General features: G+C 42.0%; 1 protein-coding gene across 3 annotated transcripts in view; it reads left to right on the forward strand.

Moving 5' to 3' along the window:
* The window catches only part of TRIOBP (TRIO and F-actin binding protein), a 55,254-nt gene extending 43,107 nt beyond the window's left edge, over positions 1–12,147 (forward strand). For all 3 annotated transcript variants that reach the window (XM_077276549.1, XM_077276551.1, XM_077276550.1), the window contains exons 11-14: positions 268–381; positions 2,630–2,716; positions 10,502–10,665; positions 11,009–12,147. In XM_077276549.1, coding sequence (XP_077132664.1) covers positions 268–381; positions 2,630–2,716; positions 10,502–10,663 — 363 coding nt within the window. In that variant the 3' untranslated portion in view covers positions 10,664–10,665; positions 11,009–12,147. The remainder of the gene's footprint in view (positions 1–267; positions 382–2,629; positions 2,717–10,501; positions 10,666–11,008) is intronic.
* The last annotated feature ends 4,540 nt before the right edge of the window (positions 12,148–16,687 follow it).

Below are 16,687 nucleotides of genomic sequence, written 5' to 3' on the forward strand. Positions count from 1 at the left end.
GCGGCCGGAACTCCGCCCCCTCTTCCCCGGACATTACAATGGGGCAGCAGATGCGTTGAAAAACTGCATCCGCTGCCCCCGTTGTGCTTTTTTTACACAGCATGCGTCGGTACGTCGGGCCGACTCACTGCAACGGGCCCGTACCGACGCTAGTGTGAAAGTAGCCTAATTCTACTCCATACGTTTTTTGTTTTTTTTCAAATTGCCTCATGCAATGTAAAGTTATTTGGTATTTTTTAAATTGTGTATCATTTATTTTAATTTTAGGAATTAAACAACCGGCTTTCAGAAGAAATCTCAAAATTGCGGACCTTTATGGCTGGTAATGGGCCAAGTGAGGGACGGTTACAAGCAGGAGAGAGGAACAGTGCCGAGCTGGAGGTGACTGCACTAGCATGGGTTGAAGGATCATGGTTGATTTGTTTAACATAGCAATTTGCACGCTTCTGCTTATGGCGGAGTTTTGTTATACTCCTGCATTAGTTTGTCTTACAAAATACACTTACATTTCTTATGAATTTTTGGGGGTGAGGGTTAATGAAAAATGTATTCCTTCCTGCATCATAATGCTATGTGAGGCTAGTGAAAAGTGTATTTATTTGTTTTTTTGCTGAGTTTTTAAAGCAGAAACTTTCCATAAACCACTAGTTTGATAGGAGAGCTGAAGTCCTTTTGGTTTTTGGAGAGTTTCTGCTTCAAATACTGCACAAAAAACTCAGCATGAATACGCCCTTAGGCCACATGCACATGTTTGAGTATTTGGTGAATTTTTACCTCAGTATTTGTAGCCAAAACCAGGAGAGGAACAATTGAAGAAAAAATATAATAGAAACACGTCACCACTTCTGTATTTTTTTTACCCACTTATTTGGGGGGTTTGCAAATACCGAAAACTCCCACAATACTCAACATGTGTATGTGGCCTTGTGATGTCCTGACGTATCAGTGTCTGAAATAAGGATGGAAACCAATGTTTATGGAAAAGTTCTGGTTTTTCAAATACAGAGAAGGAGGAAAAACAAAAGCAACACAGGTTGAAGAAATGCAAAATTGGCCAACATCCCTAATGGGTTAAACGGGAGGTTTCTGCATCCGGTATGTGTGTCCGTCTCACTCCAGTAGTTGTACTTTGACATGGGATTAATGTGTGGGCTGTAAGAGATCGCCAATCATTTATCCAGGGCAGGTTGTAAAGTGACACAAATGACAATGATTTGATTGATGCTTTCTGTGGGCAGCCGATATATAGGAGTCATTCAGGTCATAGTGTAGTGTATAGAACCAGCCGTGACATTATGACTGCCTCCTTTAGGCACATAGCTAACCCTGGTGTAAATATGATGCACAATCCGCAGGCTGTGTGCAGACAGTATCTTAGAAGCCGCCTAAAGAATGAGAATGTCAGTGCTTTTCACCAAACTTTGATGCAGTTAAAAAAAAAAAAAAAAAAAAGTGACTTGAGATGGAATATGTATACAGCAGAACCCTATTGACATTGCTGTGTATTATGTTCATGTACTGGATCGCCTTTTCTACGGATTCTGATTGTAAAAAGTGCCGTGTGCACATAACCTTACATCGGCTTTTGCTTTGATTTTAGAAAGGAAGAATGTCATGTACCTATTACTGATGCAGTGGAACCTGCAGGGCACACTGCCTTCTCAGGGGTTTGTCAGAGGTTCTCTGGGGGCAAAACACGCGACTAAGGCTGCAGATATCACCTCTGTGAAATGAGCTGTAAATCCAAACCGTTTCCACATCAAAATGTGTGGGAGTGGATTGTGTCCCTGCAGGATTTCTAGTAGTCCGTAGCAGATCAGTCACGTACCCCTAAATAATACCATCCTCCTCTACTCCCCCCCCGTCACCACCAGCAGTAAGCACCGGTCCTTCTTCCTCATCACTTTAGCTGCCTGAGTCCACTCGATCCCACATGTGCTGAGATCCATCTACAGCCGACGTCATTCTTGTCAATGTGTCCGTGCTGCTGCTCCTCCCGCTATTGTTTGTCCTGCTGTGTGTCCTTAATACTCCAGGACTGGAAGATGATTACCATTTTAATTAACCACAATATTCTCCCCCTAAATAAAACAAATTAGTTTTGCAGATCAAAGGTATTTTAGGGTTTTATTTTCTAAATATATATGGTAAATAATAATAATAAAATGTTTCTCCTTCTCTCAGGGGTGCCTGTTAAAGCAAATTTAATGAAAACTCAATCATGGTAAAATTGATCACGTTCCACCATGTTTCTACATAGCATACAACATGCAAAAATAGCTTCTGCTAAAACTTTAGTGTCCCACATGTAGCCACAACTGTCCATGTATTCGACTTTTCATCTAGTATTGATGGACATTTGTCTGTGTGTATATGTATGTATGTGTATGTGCGTTCATACATACATACATACATACATACATACATACATACATACATACATACATACATACAGACCCAATTCATTGTTAACATCTGGCACATTGGTTTCCATTGTCTGATATTTCTGGAATATTTTCTAGCATGGGCCATTTGAGTGATTCTTTTTTTTTTTATTTATTTATTTTTTTTTTTTGTTTCATTAATTATTTTTGTGCATGTTTCTCTAACCGAAGTGCTTCAATTTTAGGTTTTACTTCGAGTGAAAGAGAATGAGTTGCAATATTTAAGAAAAGAAATCTCCTGTCTCCGTGAAGATGTCCAGAACATGCAGAAAGTAAGACATTTATGTAATTGTGTTATTGTTGTAAAATTGGTAATAGATATAGATACCAGAAAAAATACTTGCTGAGAGTGATTTAAAAAGGGAAGTTGTCTATATATCTGCCTATTGCAACCCACCCAGACCACCATATTTACATCTAAACACTATGGAACAATGCAGGGCTACTGTACCTGTAATATATTAAAATGCTGCTTGTGACTTTTATGCATATTTGTGCTCAGAGCTTGTATTATATCCTTTTTTTCCTCTATGTAGTCATGTTGTTATCAGGAATGACAAATTTCTCATAAGTCAGTGGTAAATCTGATCTGGGTCTGCTAACACGAAGCTGTTCTTCTATGCCATCAAGACCCCCAGTGCCAGTTCCCATAGAGCCATGGGCATTGCCACTGCTTCCATTTACTACATATCGCTTACTAAGCACTATGAAGTTTGGAAAAAATAAAGATGGAAGTGGTGATAAAGTGACCTGCTCCTGACAGACTGCAGAAGTAATAGGGTATTTCAGCATTGTCAATGTCACGGGTTTACCGCAACATAGAGGAGCCAGAAGATCGCAGCGTCTGATTTCTCCTACTCCTGTACTGATTAGAAGCACTTCACCTTCATATTAAATGGTGTAAGTTTCTTTTAGCAGTGCAGGGGTTAATCTGCTCAGTTGAGAGCTCCAGGGGCGTTAAGGCTCAGCTGTGCACTGTTAGCCATTCCCATCTCCTATATAATCTGGGTCCTGGCTAGCACTCATTGTCAGAGATGGCTTATGCTGCATGGCTGGAAGTTGTTGATGGCTGTTATTGGAGAAGGCATTTGGTGGATTTATCTGTGACTGTTGCTAGGTTTTGAGGGTGTGATTTCCTTTCTTCTCCTACTTTGGTTTAACCCCACCCTCCACTTCCTTGTGTTTACCTCTGTTTGTATGAGTATATTTGTATGATTGGTATTTTCCTTTAATCCTGTTCATATCACCTTGTTAGTCTGGTTGGTGTATTACTATGTATCATTGCTTAAATTTAAGAGGGGACTGGATACCTTTCTGGAAAAGTATAATGTTACAGGGTATATATATTAGATTCCTTGATAAGGCGTTGATCCAGGGAACTAGTCTGATTGCCGTATGTGGGGTCGGGAAGGAATTTTTTTCCCCATGGTGGAGCTTACTCTTACCACATGGTTTTTTTTTGCCTTCCCCTGGATCAACATGTTAGGGCACGTTAGGCTATGGGTTGAACTAGATGGACGTAAAGTCTTCCTTCAACCTTAATAACTATGTAACTATGTATTACGGTACACTACTACTTCCCTCTTTCCTGCGTGGGGAAAAGGTACAGACTAAGGGCGGATTCAGGAGCTAAGGCAAGGTACGTGGCCCCGGCGTCTTCACCATCAGAAAATCCGAAGAACAGGGCGAGCTAGGGCGCCCCTAGCGTTGGGGACAGGGAAGGAGCCCCTGGTCCCGGGACACGGAAGGAGCCCCTGGTCCCGGGACACCTAACAACAGTCGTGACAGTCAAAATGTCACTCGGGACCTAAACCACTAGCTGACATAAGACATTTGGATGTTAAAGAGAATATATCACATGTATTTTTTTCTGCTAGTTAGAACCAGATTTCTTATTAATCGCTCTGGAAGACACATGTGGGTATACGCCCCACCACTAAGAGGCTCATCGCCAGGTAGAAATAAACTGTTGGCTGTGCCGCCTGGTGGGCTATAATCTTTTGTCAGACAAAAGGCAGCTAAGGTTAACCTAGTGTCTGTAGATGAAGACTTGATCTGTATCAGGTCTTCTGTATGTTGTAGATGTAAAGTAAACTGAACGTAGCAATAACTATATATAAAAAATGGAAAAGTATTTATAATGTATGCATAAAAAAATAATGTATGATATAAAGTGGCTAAATGGACTAATGGAAGACCATTCAAGATTAAAGAAAAAACAAAAAGAAACCAACTCGAACTAATGGTCAAAAAAGTACAAATGCAATTTTTGTTAAAATAAAATACCTTTATTAGACAACAGTGGTAAATAGTAGCACTAAAGCAAAGATGTGCTCGTACTTGGAGTACATAAACACAGTAGTTAAAATATTCCATATAAAAATATTAAAATTACAGCAGATCCCAAGGAAACAAAGTTAAATAGAAACCATATGTGTTATCAAAAAAAAGAAAAATAATGGAAAATAAAATATATAAAAAAATACCAAAAATGGGGGTGATGCACATGTGTACGTTCCAAAAATAAAGAAATAAAATACACACACACACACACACACACACACACACACACACACACACACACACACACACACACACACACACACACACACCCCCCGTATATACTCGAGTATAAGCCGAGATTTCCAGCCCATTTTTTTGGGTTGAAAGTCCCCCTCTCCGCTTATACTCGAGTCATACCCAGGGGTCGGCAGGGGAGGGGGAGCGGGGGCTGTCTAATTATATTCACCTGCTCCTGGCGCGGTCCCTGCTTCCCCGGCGCCGCAGCTTCTTCCTGTACTGAGCGGTCACATGGTACCGCTCATTACAGTAATTAATATGCGGCTCCACCTCCCATAGGGGTAGAGCCGCATATTCATTACTGTAATGAGTGGTAACAGTGACCGCTCAATACAGGAAGAAGCTGCGGCGCCGGGGAAGCAGGGACTGCACCGCGCCAGGAGCAGGTGAGTATAACCGGGAGGGGAGCGCTGCGCGATATTCACCTCTTCCTAGTTCTGGCACCGCTCCATCTTCAGCGTCTTCTGCAGTGACGCTCAGGTCAGAGGGCGCGATGACGTGGTTAGTGCGCGCCCTCTGCCTGAACGTCAGTGCAGAAAACGCTGAAGATGGAGCGGCGCCGGAATGAAGTCGGGTGAATATTGAAAGTGCCGGGGGCCTGAGCGACAGAGGTGAGTATGTGATTTTTTTTTTTTTTTTTTTTTTTAGTCACAGCAAATGGGGCAAGTGTCTGTATGGAGCATCTTATGGGGCCATAACGTTTGTGCAGCACTATATGGGGCAAATGTCTTTATGGAGCATCTTATGGGGCCATAATTAACGTTTGTGGAGCATTATATGGGGCGAGTGTCTGTATGGAGCAGCTTATGGGGCCATAATCAAGGTTTGTGCAGCACTATATGGGGCAAATATCTTTATGGAGCATCTTATGGTGCCATAATCAACATTTGTGCAGCATTATATAGGGCAAATGTGTCTATGGAGCATCTTATGGGGCCATTATTAACCTTTATGCAGGATTATATGGGGCATATTTTAATATGGAGCATCTTATGGGGCCATCATAAACTTTATGGAGCATTATATGGGGCTCCTGATTCAATATGGATATTCAAAAACACTTAACCTACTGATGTCTCAATTAATTTTACTTTTATTGGTATCTATTTTTACTTTTGACATTTACCGGTAGCTGCTGCATTTTCCACCCTAGGCTAATACTAGAGTCATTAAGTTTTCCCAGTTTTTTGTGGCAAAATTAGGGGGGTCGGCTTATACTCGAGTATGTGTGTGTAAAATATATAATATACCGCGACCAATCAGCGACGGCCACAGTCCGATTAGTCCCTCCCTACTCCCCTACAGTCACCGCTCACACAGGGTTAATGCCAGCGGTAACGGACCGCGTTATGCCGCGGGTAACTCACTCCGTTACCGCCGCTATTAACCCTGTGTGACCAAGTTTTTACTATTGATGCTGCCTATGCAGCGTTAATAGTTTAAAAAAATCTAACGTTTAAAAATAATAAAAAAAATAAAAAATCATTATATACTCACCTTCCGCCGGCAGCTTCCGGTGGCAAGGATGGTATGCGCGAAGGACCTGCCATGACGTCACGGTCATGTGACCGCGACGTCATCACAGGCCCTGCGCGAGAAGGACCTGCCATGACGTCACGGTCATGTGACCGTGACGTCATGGCAGGTCCTTCTCGCGCAGGTGCGAAGAAGCTGCGATACCATGGGACAGGCAGGGACAGCGTCAGGAGTGCCAGGAGCAGGTGAGTATTTCATATTCACCTGTCCGCGTTCCATTCGCCGGGCGCCGCTCCGTCTTCCCGTCCTCTGCAGTGACTGTGCAGGTCAGAGGGCGCAATGACGTTATTAGTGTGCTCGCCGCTCTCTGCCTGAACAGTCAGTGCGGAGAGACGGGACGCTGAGGAGCAGCGACGAGAGGTGAGTATGTGATTTTTTAATTTTTTTTTTATTGCAGCAGCAGCATTACATGTGGCACAATGCTGTATGGAGCGTCTATGGGGCCATAAAGAACTGCATGGAGCATTATATGGTTCATCTATGGGGCCATAACTGCATGGAGCATTATATGGGGCCATAACTGCATGGAGCATTATAAGGGGCCATAACTGCATGGAGCATTATATGGGGCATCTATGGGGCCATAACTGCATGGAGCATTATATGGGGCCATAACTGCATGGAGCATTATATGGAGCATCTATGGGGCCATAACTGCATGGAGCATTATATGGGGCATCTATGGGGCCATAACTGCATGGAGCATTATATGGAGTATCTATGGGGCCATAACTGCATGGAGCATTATATGGAGCATCTATGGGGCCATAACTGCATGGAGCATTATATGGGGCATCTATGGGGCCATAACTGCATGGAGCATTATATGGAGTATCTATGGGGCCATAACTGCATGGAGCATTATACTACGTGACTGGGCAAAATACTACGTGACTGGGCAATATACTACGTGGACATGCATATTCTAGGACACCTAATGTGTTAGAATCAGGCCACCATCTAGTGTGTGTGTGTATATGTGTGTGTGTGTATGTATATGTGTGTGTGTATATATATGTGTGTGTGTATATATATATATATATATATATATATATATATATATATATAGCTAAAAGGGTAAAGTATATCGTATAAAAAAAGTGCAAAAATGAATAGAGAATGCAAACAATACTTATTGCCAATAAGTGAGAAACCCCAAACCAAGTGGATAAGATTAATTACGGTATGGGAAAAAAAATTGTGTAAAAAATGCAAAGGTACAATAAAATCCAAGTGGAATAATATTGGTAGTATACCTTTAAGGCCCGCTGGTCCAAGTACAGAGGACACCCAGATGCGCATTTTAGATCAAAATCCTTCTTCAGGGGGTCTTGTCCACCCGATAGTGAGAGGCCACCCAAGGAGTGACCTTGTGGGCTTCCGAAGATGCCGAATGGATGAGCATAATTCTCCTATATGTAATCCTCACCCTCGCCTCCATGGGTTTTGATTGTTATTCCTCCTGGGGATCTCCTTTTATCTTTGTTCCCTCTAGCCCACCCTTCTCTGCAGTTTTACAGCCTTTTTAGATTTTTTTTTGGTTTGTTTTTAAATGTAAACACTTTCTTGCTTCTTCTCTGATGCCATTTTTTTGGGTGTTTCAACATATTTTTGTGACACTTCATGGGATCTTCAGTGGTCACCAGAGTCCCACTGGTCCCCCCAACCCACTTAATGACTAACACACCAGGGGTGCCACACGGCTTGATGGCTTAACTAGTTGAGACCCCGGCTTTAGGGTATGTGCACACGTTCAGGTTTTTTGGGTTTTTTCGCGATAAAAACGCTATAAAAACTCATTAAAAACGCATACATTATGCATTCTATCATTTAGAATGCATTCCGCATGTTTTGTGCACATGATGCGTTTTTTTTCTGCGAAAAAAACGCATCGCGGTAAAAAAAAAGCAGCATGTTCATTAATTTTGCGGATTTTCCGCGTTTTTCCCGCTTGTCTATGCATTTGGAAAAAAAACGCGAAAAAAAAATGCATGCGGATTTCTGGCAGAAATGTCCGGTTTTTGTCAGGAAAATTTCTGCAAGAAATCCTGACGTGTGCACATACCCTTACTTGTAGCTAGTCTGCAATCATCATTTCATTCTCACGGCGGTGTGTAACTTCCCTCCACCCCCTCCATTGCTCGGGGATGGACAGAGTGCAGCTTTATAATCTTGAACACTTTTGCGCTAGTTACTGGGGCAGATGCTTATTTTCTCGGGTTATCTTTCAGGCTGTATCTGCATTCCTGTAGGCTCCTTTTCTGGTTCTTTTCACCTGTCCCGGAACTCTTCTTTTCCACAACCAGCATCCAGACAGATGACCCAGCTGCCAGCGCCATTCTGGCTCAATCACAAGGCCTCAACCTTTTGTCGCAGGTCTGAGATCCATGGAGGGGACAGAGTTATGTCTGCTCTATCTTCTCCTTCTTTTTCACTGCTTTCCCACTTTCGCTAGTGGATAAAGGTGGAATACGTTGCAGTGATTTTTGGCACTGGACTCGCTTGGCTTGGCATTGCTCTCCGACCTTATTTAGTTGGTCACAGATGCTCCATGGCCTTTTCCTTCTCATTATGACCTTCTTTCACAATGTCCATTGTTTACTTCAGCTGCGTTTTAAGTGTGGCTGGTAAAACTAAGGTTCTGAGATCCAAGGGTCTGTCTGACTTTGTTGTGTAGAATGAGCTGAGGGCTTGTAAGCTGCAATCTGCCAAGGTTTACCTCTGCACCTCGCTAATGTGAACAGAGGGCCTTCCATCACTTGGTTTTCTTCACTTCTAGAATACCTTCCTTTTCTTCAGTTTGGCATGTGTATAGGCCTCAGCCTTGCCTCCCCAAAGGGACACTTTTTTTGCCCTTTCCATACTTTATCAGCATATGCTGGATTTTTATAAGCTGGTGAAGACCTTCATTTTGGGCTGGCACATTGCGGCCATCCACGCAGGCATCCTGTGGGCCCTTGGTACCTCATCCTTGTTCTGGCTGCACTCTGGGAGTCTCTCTCTCTCGTTTTTTTTTTAGCCTCTCTGCAGGGTTCTTTACATGGAGGGTGACTCTTCCTTGTTCTCAATCAGGACACGTTGGTCTTTCACCCTTATTGTTTTTATAAACTTTCTTTTCTTCCATATCAATGAGAGCATCATACTCTCATCCTTTTGGAGTCTCATTCCCAGGAGTCTTCTTTGCACCATGACGTCCAAATGACCCTGAACAGATCAAATTTTTCAGTTACTGAAGCCTTCCTGTGTTCAATTATCTCTTCCTGATCCCTGATAGGTCACACAAGGGCCTGTCGGCCTCCAAGACAACCATGTCCAAATGGATTGGCAAGGCCATAGTTGTAGGCTAACCGAAATCTCAGGCCTTATATCTTATAGCTTATCCATCCAGGCTGGTGGGGCCTTCTGGGCAGTCAGGCATCAGGCCTCTTTGTCTCCGGTTTTCAAGGCTGTCACCTGGGCCACTGTCCACACCTTTGTCAAATTCTACAAGATGCCAGCGTGGGGTGTAGGATGCTAAAGGCCGCTGTCTGCTGGGCAGCCTGCATGGTCTCCTGGTGTCTTTTTCCTTCCCTTCTGGGAGTGTTCAAATACATGCCACAGTGCTGTGTCTCCCAATGCTATTAACAAGAACAGTGGAGTTTTGTACTTGCTGTAAAATCTCTGGGAAGCGAGCACTGTTGATCAGAAGCAGGGGAAGGACCCCAATATGTTAATAAAGAGGCGTAACTGTGCACCACACTTTTGGCCACACTGTTTTAATGCAAAGGTTGTTATCATTGTGGCTGCACTGTTACACAAATGGTTAGTATCTCTGTATCTCTGTTTGTAAAGCATAACTGTTAAACTCTGGATATTGCCGTACTATCTAATTTTCTGTTTTGGGCAAAATTTGTCATAGAAGTAGTATGTGTCCTCAAAAATCTATTTTTCTTCCCTTCTAGGATAAGAGATACGCATCAGAAAAATACAAAGATATTTATGTAGAACTTAATAACATCAAATCTCGGTCAGAACGCGAAATTGACCAGCTGAAAGAACACTTGCGACTTGCCATGGCCGCTCTGCGAGAAGAGGCTGCAATGCGCAACAGCGTCGGAGAGTAACGGTGAGAGATCTGCTCGTCTACTGTCATGTAATCTGATAAATGGACCATGCACTCACCCCGTGCATAGGCGTCCACGTCATACACATCATGTATGCCACTGTAGATTCACCAAGGACACTTATTTTATTTTTGGCATCTGTTGTCTCAGTGGAGACCTGTGGATACATTCGGTGTTGGCTATCCTTGCTAACCTACTGCACATGTAGACATGGCCTATTCCGTGATGTTCTTGTCTGTGTGCCGTGCCTCTGCGTCCTCATCCCCCTCCTATACCCTGATATACATACAGCATATATTACTTTTATTTTAGTCATTCCAATAACGTTTTGTATTCTTTCTGCAGGTTAATGCACTGACTCTTAATCACGGAGATGGATATCACTCACACCGACAAGTGACATCGCCGAGTCTCCACCTTTCACCACAAAACTGCTCCATTTTATATGTGAATCACAGAATTTTATACAACTTGTTATTAATATTGTTAATATGTTATTAGAAATGGGGATTCCTCCAACCTTCTAGACAGTGGTACAAGGTCATATAGCTCAAATTGAGGTGTCCACAGGTCTGGCGCATTGTCACATATCCTACCTATTACTGTTACGTATGGGGAAGCGACTGTATGTAGAGCAGGGAGTGTGCGGGGAGGGGGGCATGACCGGTTATACAGTAAGTGCACTAAATGTGAACACTGCCAGGAAGCGAGTAGGTCCGTACCCAGCAGATAACGGTTTTACATCACAGGGACTAAGAGAATAATTATATGTATATGCCCTTGTTTTAATTATATAGGGAATATCTTTGTACAGATGTGCATTGTAAGGTTGGGGGCAATGTATGAATGCTGGGTGCAGTAGTGCCCCCAGTGTGTGTGGATTTATAGTCGTTCATTTTAGTGAACACTGTATGATGATTTTGAAAGGCGAAATTGAGTGCTAGATACGTGGAGCAACGTGAAGATTTGACACATGATTGAGTACTGTGGACGCCCACAACTATAGAAAAGCACATATGCAGTTAGCATTAAATAATCCACTGTTCATCAAACTGTTTTTTGCTCTGTATTTTATTTTTTGTAAGATTATTCACGTGTTGTTCAGTTTAGTTAAAGTGGTTCACAATATTTTGGGGCCTTTTTTTTTTGCATAAATGCATATATTTAGAGCTAAAAAAACAATTTTTGCAATTAGATTTCATTAAAATGTTGCATAGTTTTTTGCTTTAGAGGCCCTCTGTTCAACTTTTTGATGTGGTCTATGGTCCTAAATCATATGAGAGGAGATAAGGAAAAAAAAAGACAGATAAAAGCTGCAAACTTCCTGTCCAACGTCATGGTGAGCTCACTGACGGATTCTCCATGAATTAATTCTACAGCCAGCAATACACAGCACAACAGAGGCGCTCAGGAAGGCACACATTGCAAACACATCCTGTGTAAATAGTTTTTTTTTTACATCACAATACATGCATTTTGGTTGCAAAAAAAAAAAAAATTTCCAAAAAGGTAGACAACCACTTTAGGCTGGCCAACGTGTAATGTGATCTCATCGGTTCACCTCAGCCACTCGCCATACTTTGTGCCTTTTATTGTTCCTAGTAAATGAATATGGATAGCACTGCAATATATTCAATATCTGTACCATGTATAATGGCCTCATCCTGCATGATCTGTGACTTATGGCTTCACTAGGCCTAGATATGGAGCACGTGTATATAGTGCAGAAGAGCTGGCATCAGCTCGCTCCTTGGCGGCTGTCAGACCTCAGCTTTCATTCTCCAGCCTCTCTCATAGACCACTTTGTATCGTAACCAGTTCAATAGGCTAGCCAGCTTTCTCAATAACTGATGGAACCAAAAAAAACACAATTTACCTCTTCTTTTCCCACAAGATGTAGAGATGATGCCCTAGTGGCCCCTATGTCTTTGGTAACTGGTGGGCAGTCTGTGCCAGCCACTTGTAATCAATGATAGCGGGCATGATGCCATTGTACATGACTGATGTGGCCAGTGATCGGCTTCACTGGCCACGTGCCAGCCACATGTAAACTAAGGCCAGGGGCACCTCTTCAGCGTCAGCACTGTAATGGTGGGGACTATAGTTTTTTTTATTTTGTAACATATTTTGTGCTGGATAAACCTCTTAATGTCAGGCATCGAGAATGTGCCCGTACTACACACCATAATATTGCAATAAACCTTTTCACAATGGAATACCTTAACTGACCTATGCACGAGTGTAGTCGGGTAATACTTTATCCTAGCGCGCGAGCATAGTTGGATAACACTTTATCCTAGCGCATGAGCGTAGTCGGATAAAACTATCCTAGCGCAGGAGCGTAGTCGGATAACACTTTATTCTAGCGCACGAGCGTAGTCGGATAACACTTTATCCTAGCGCAGGAGCGTAGTCGGATAACACTTTATCCTAGTGCACGAGCGTAGTTGGATAACACTTTATCCTAGCACACGAGCGTAGTCGGGTAATACTTTATCCTAGCGCATGAGCGTAGTCGGATAACACTTTATCCTAGCGCATGAGCGTAGTCGGGTAATACTTTATCCTAGCGCATGAGTGTAGTCGGATAACACTTTATCCTAGCGCACGAGCGTAGTCGGATAACACTTTATCCTAGCGCACGAGCGTAGTCGGATAACACTTTATCCTAGCGCATGAGCGTAGTCGGATAACACTTTATCCTAGCGCATGAGCGTAGTCGGGTAATACTTTATCCTAGCGCATGAGTGTAGTCGGATAACACTTTATCCTAGCGCGCGAGCGTAGTCAGATAACACTTTATCCTAGCGCGCGAGCGTAGTCAGATAACACTTTATCCTAGCGCACGAGCGTAGTCGGATAACACTTTATCCTAGCGCACGAGTGTAGTCGGATAACAGTTTATCCTAGCGCGCGAGCGTAGTCAGATAACAGTTTATCCTAGCGCACGAGTGTAGTCGGATAACAGTTTATCCTAGCGCGCGAGCGTAGTCAGATAACAGTTTATCCTAGCGCACGAGTGTAGTCGGATAACAGTTTATCCTAGCGCACGAGCGTAGTCGGATAACAGTTTATCCTAGCGCACGAGCGTAGTCGGATAACAGTTTATCCTAGCGCACGAGCGTGGTCAGTTAAGACTTTATCCGAGCACATGAGCGTAGTTGGATAACACTTTCTCCTAGCACGCTCGCTCATCACTAGTTGTGAAGCCTCAGCATCCAACATGGAATGCTGGGAGTTGTAGTTTCACAACAGCTGGAGTCCTGAATCTATCTGATTATTTTGAATATTCTTTTACAACACTGGACCACATAATGGACTTTAAAAGGGACTGTCCAGGATGTAACAACTGATGATATAACCACAGAATGGGCCATCAATATGAGATTGGTGGGGTCCGAAACCTAGCACTGCCACCGATCAGCTGACATCTGCTCATGCAGTGCTTGGATAGAAGCAATGTACGGGGTGGAATGTAGCAGCCAGTGCCGAGTACGGTGCTTTATGTCCCACTCACTCCATCTGATTGCGGGAAGTGTCGGACCGCTAACAATATCGTATTGATGACCTGTCCAAAAGGTAGTGTAACAATGGATAAGCCTCGGAAAACCCCTTTAACCTATACAGCGAATATTTGAGAGACTGGCAGAGCTATCACCGATATTCCTATTCAAGCGCTCCTTCATCGTTTTTAAATGGTTATAAGCCTTGCCATATATAATAAACGGTTTTAGTGTTTTTATGTGGGATTTTATTTTGTAACCTTTTAAAAACTTTTGCATTTTATTTTATTTTTTTAACGCTTAGAGAGGCCTTTGAAGGAAAAAATGCCATAAAAACATCCTATTCATAGCATGTGTGGTGTTCTGGAAACCAAGCCACAAAACCGATGTGTGCGTAAACTTTTCAAGAATTTGCTTTAGACTAGAAACTACGGTACCATTTGATTACATTAAGTTAAGTTGGTTTAAACATTTTTTTTATTTTAAAACTCCCAATAATGCCGCACAGAACCCTCATAACTCTAAATGCAGCTGTTTACAGTTAATTCCATTCATTCACAGAAATATAAAACTAATGCTGTATTATAAACTACGGTAATGCCGAATATTTAAGAATAATCTATTGATGGATGAAAGGCGTGTTGTTGTGTACTTTACTGAAGGTCAGAGACAATTATTCTGTCATTATTTAAAACCCTTGTTAGGATTTTGATTTTAGACTTGCAGCTTTTTTATACTTTTGCTTCTGGAGGATGACCCTACTAGATTAGCATTTTTATTACAGACAAGGATGTGCTTTAATTTTTCTATTTTACAGATTGTCCTAATGATAAACTGCATTTACTGGACAGACGCGCAGCAAAATCCAAACACGGGAACCCAGAACTACTATACTTGGTCTCTTGCAACTTTCTTGTTCCACACAAAGGTGTTACCTTTTTATGTTTTAAACTTTTTTTTTTGTTTACTTTTTTTTGTTAGATTAGCAGGATTGAGATGGTGCTTGTAAATAAAGTGGCTGAATTTCTGGGCTTCTTTACTAGATTTGAAGTGACAGGCGAGAAGGTGCGAGACTAGTATCATTTTACAAACTTTGTAATGTTTCATACACATGGAAGTTTTTTTTTGTTTTTTTTATGTGGTCTCTTGTGAAACTGCAAGGAAACTAATTATGTCTTCCTCGTTCTTGTCTTCACCTTCCAAGATTGCACTGGATTAGGAATAAGATGTCTTAATTGCTTTTCTCTTGGAAGACTGACTACATTGATGTTGTGCCTTTTTAATAAAGGGGATGGTATTTGTTTTTGTGGCTTGTGATATCCCCGGATTGATAGCCATGAAAAATCCCCAACTTTGCTCTATACCACTCCCTACATCCCCATATGTCTAATGGTTGTCACTCAGTTTTAATAAAGGATTTATCTATTGTATTTGTTTGGTGTTTGTGTGTTTTTTTTTGTTTTTTTTTACATGATCTTTAGGATTAAAGCTTCTTTCAGGCAATTGAGAACTACAGTGCCCACAATGCCATGGTGAAGCTCGATGCATATTAGTCACATGATTAATAAAGATCTTAAATAGTAGGTGACCTTCTTAACTGTATAATCCTTTCCTGAATGAGTCCAAGCTAAGGGCAGATGCTTGCAGAAAAACTGCCGTCAGTAATGCAAAATGTATTTAATGCATTTTCTTTAAAGTCTTTAAAATGATGTGATTGTAGCATATACTTCAGCTCTGGCAAAAATTAAGAGACCACTGCAAAATGTTCAGTTTGTCCGATTTTTCTCTTTTTATAGGTACACTTTTGAGTAAAATGTAAACGTTTTTTTATTCTATAAACTACTGACAACAAGTCTCCGAAGTTCCAAGCAATACATTTTGTATTTATTATCTGAAAATGAGAAATGGTCAAAATATAAAAAAAAATGCATTACTTGCAGACCTCAAATAATGCAAAAAAAAAAAAAAGTTCATAATCATTTAGAAACAGCAATACTAATGTTTTAACTCAGGAAGAGTTCAGAAATCAATATTTTGTGGAATAACCATTATTTGTAATCACAGCTTTCATGCGTCTTGGCATGCTTTCCACAAGTCTTTCACACTGCTTTTGGGTGACCTTATGCCACTCCTGGTACAGAAATGTAAGCAGTTCTTCTTTGTTTGATGACTTGTGACTATCCATCTTCCTCTTGATTACATTCCAGAGGTTTTCAATGAGGTTCAGGTCTGGAGATTGGGCTGGCCATGACAAGGATTTGATGTGGTGGTCCTTCATCCACACTTTGATTGACCTAGCTGTGTGGCATGGCGCATTGTCCTGCTGGAAAAACCAGTCCTCAGAGTTGGGGAACATTGCCTGAGCAGAAGGAATCAACTGTTTTTCCAGGATAACCTTGTATGCGGCTTGATTCATACGTCCTTCGCAAAGATTAACCTGCCCAATTCCAGCCTCGCTGAAGCATCCCCAGATCATCACCGATCCTCCACCAAATTTCACAGTGTATGCAAGACACTGTGG

This window comes from Ranitomeya variabilis, chromosome 8, assembly GCF_051348905.1.
Source record: "Ranitomeya variabilis isolate aRanVar5 chromosome 8, aRanVar5.hap1, whole genome shotgun sequence".
Lineage (NCBI taxonomy): Eukaryota > Metazoa > Chordata > Amphibia > Anura > Dendrobatidae > Ranitomeya > Ranitomeya variabilis.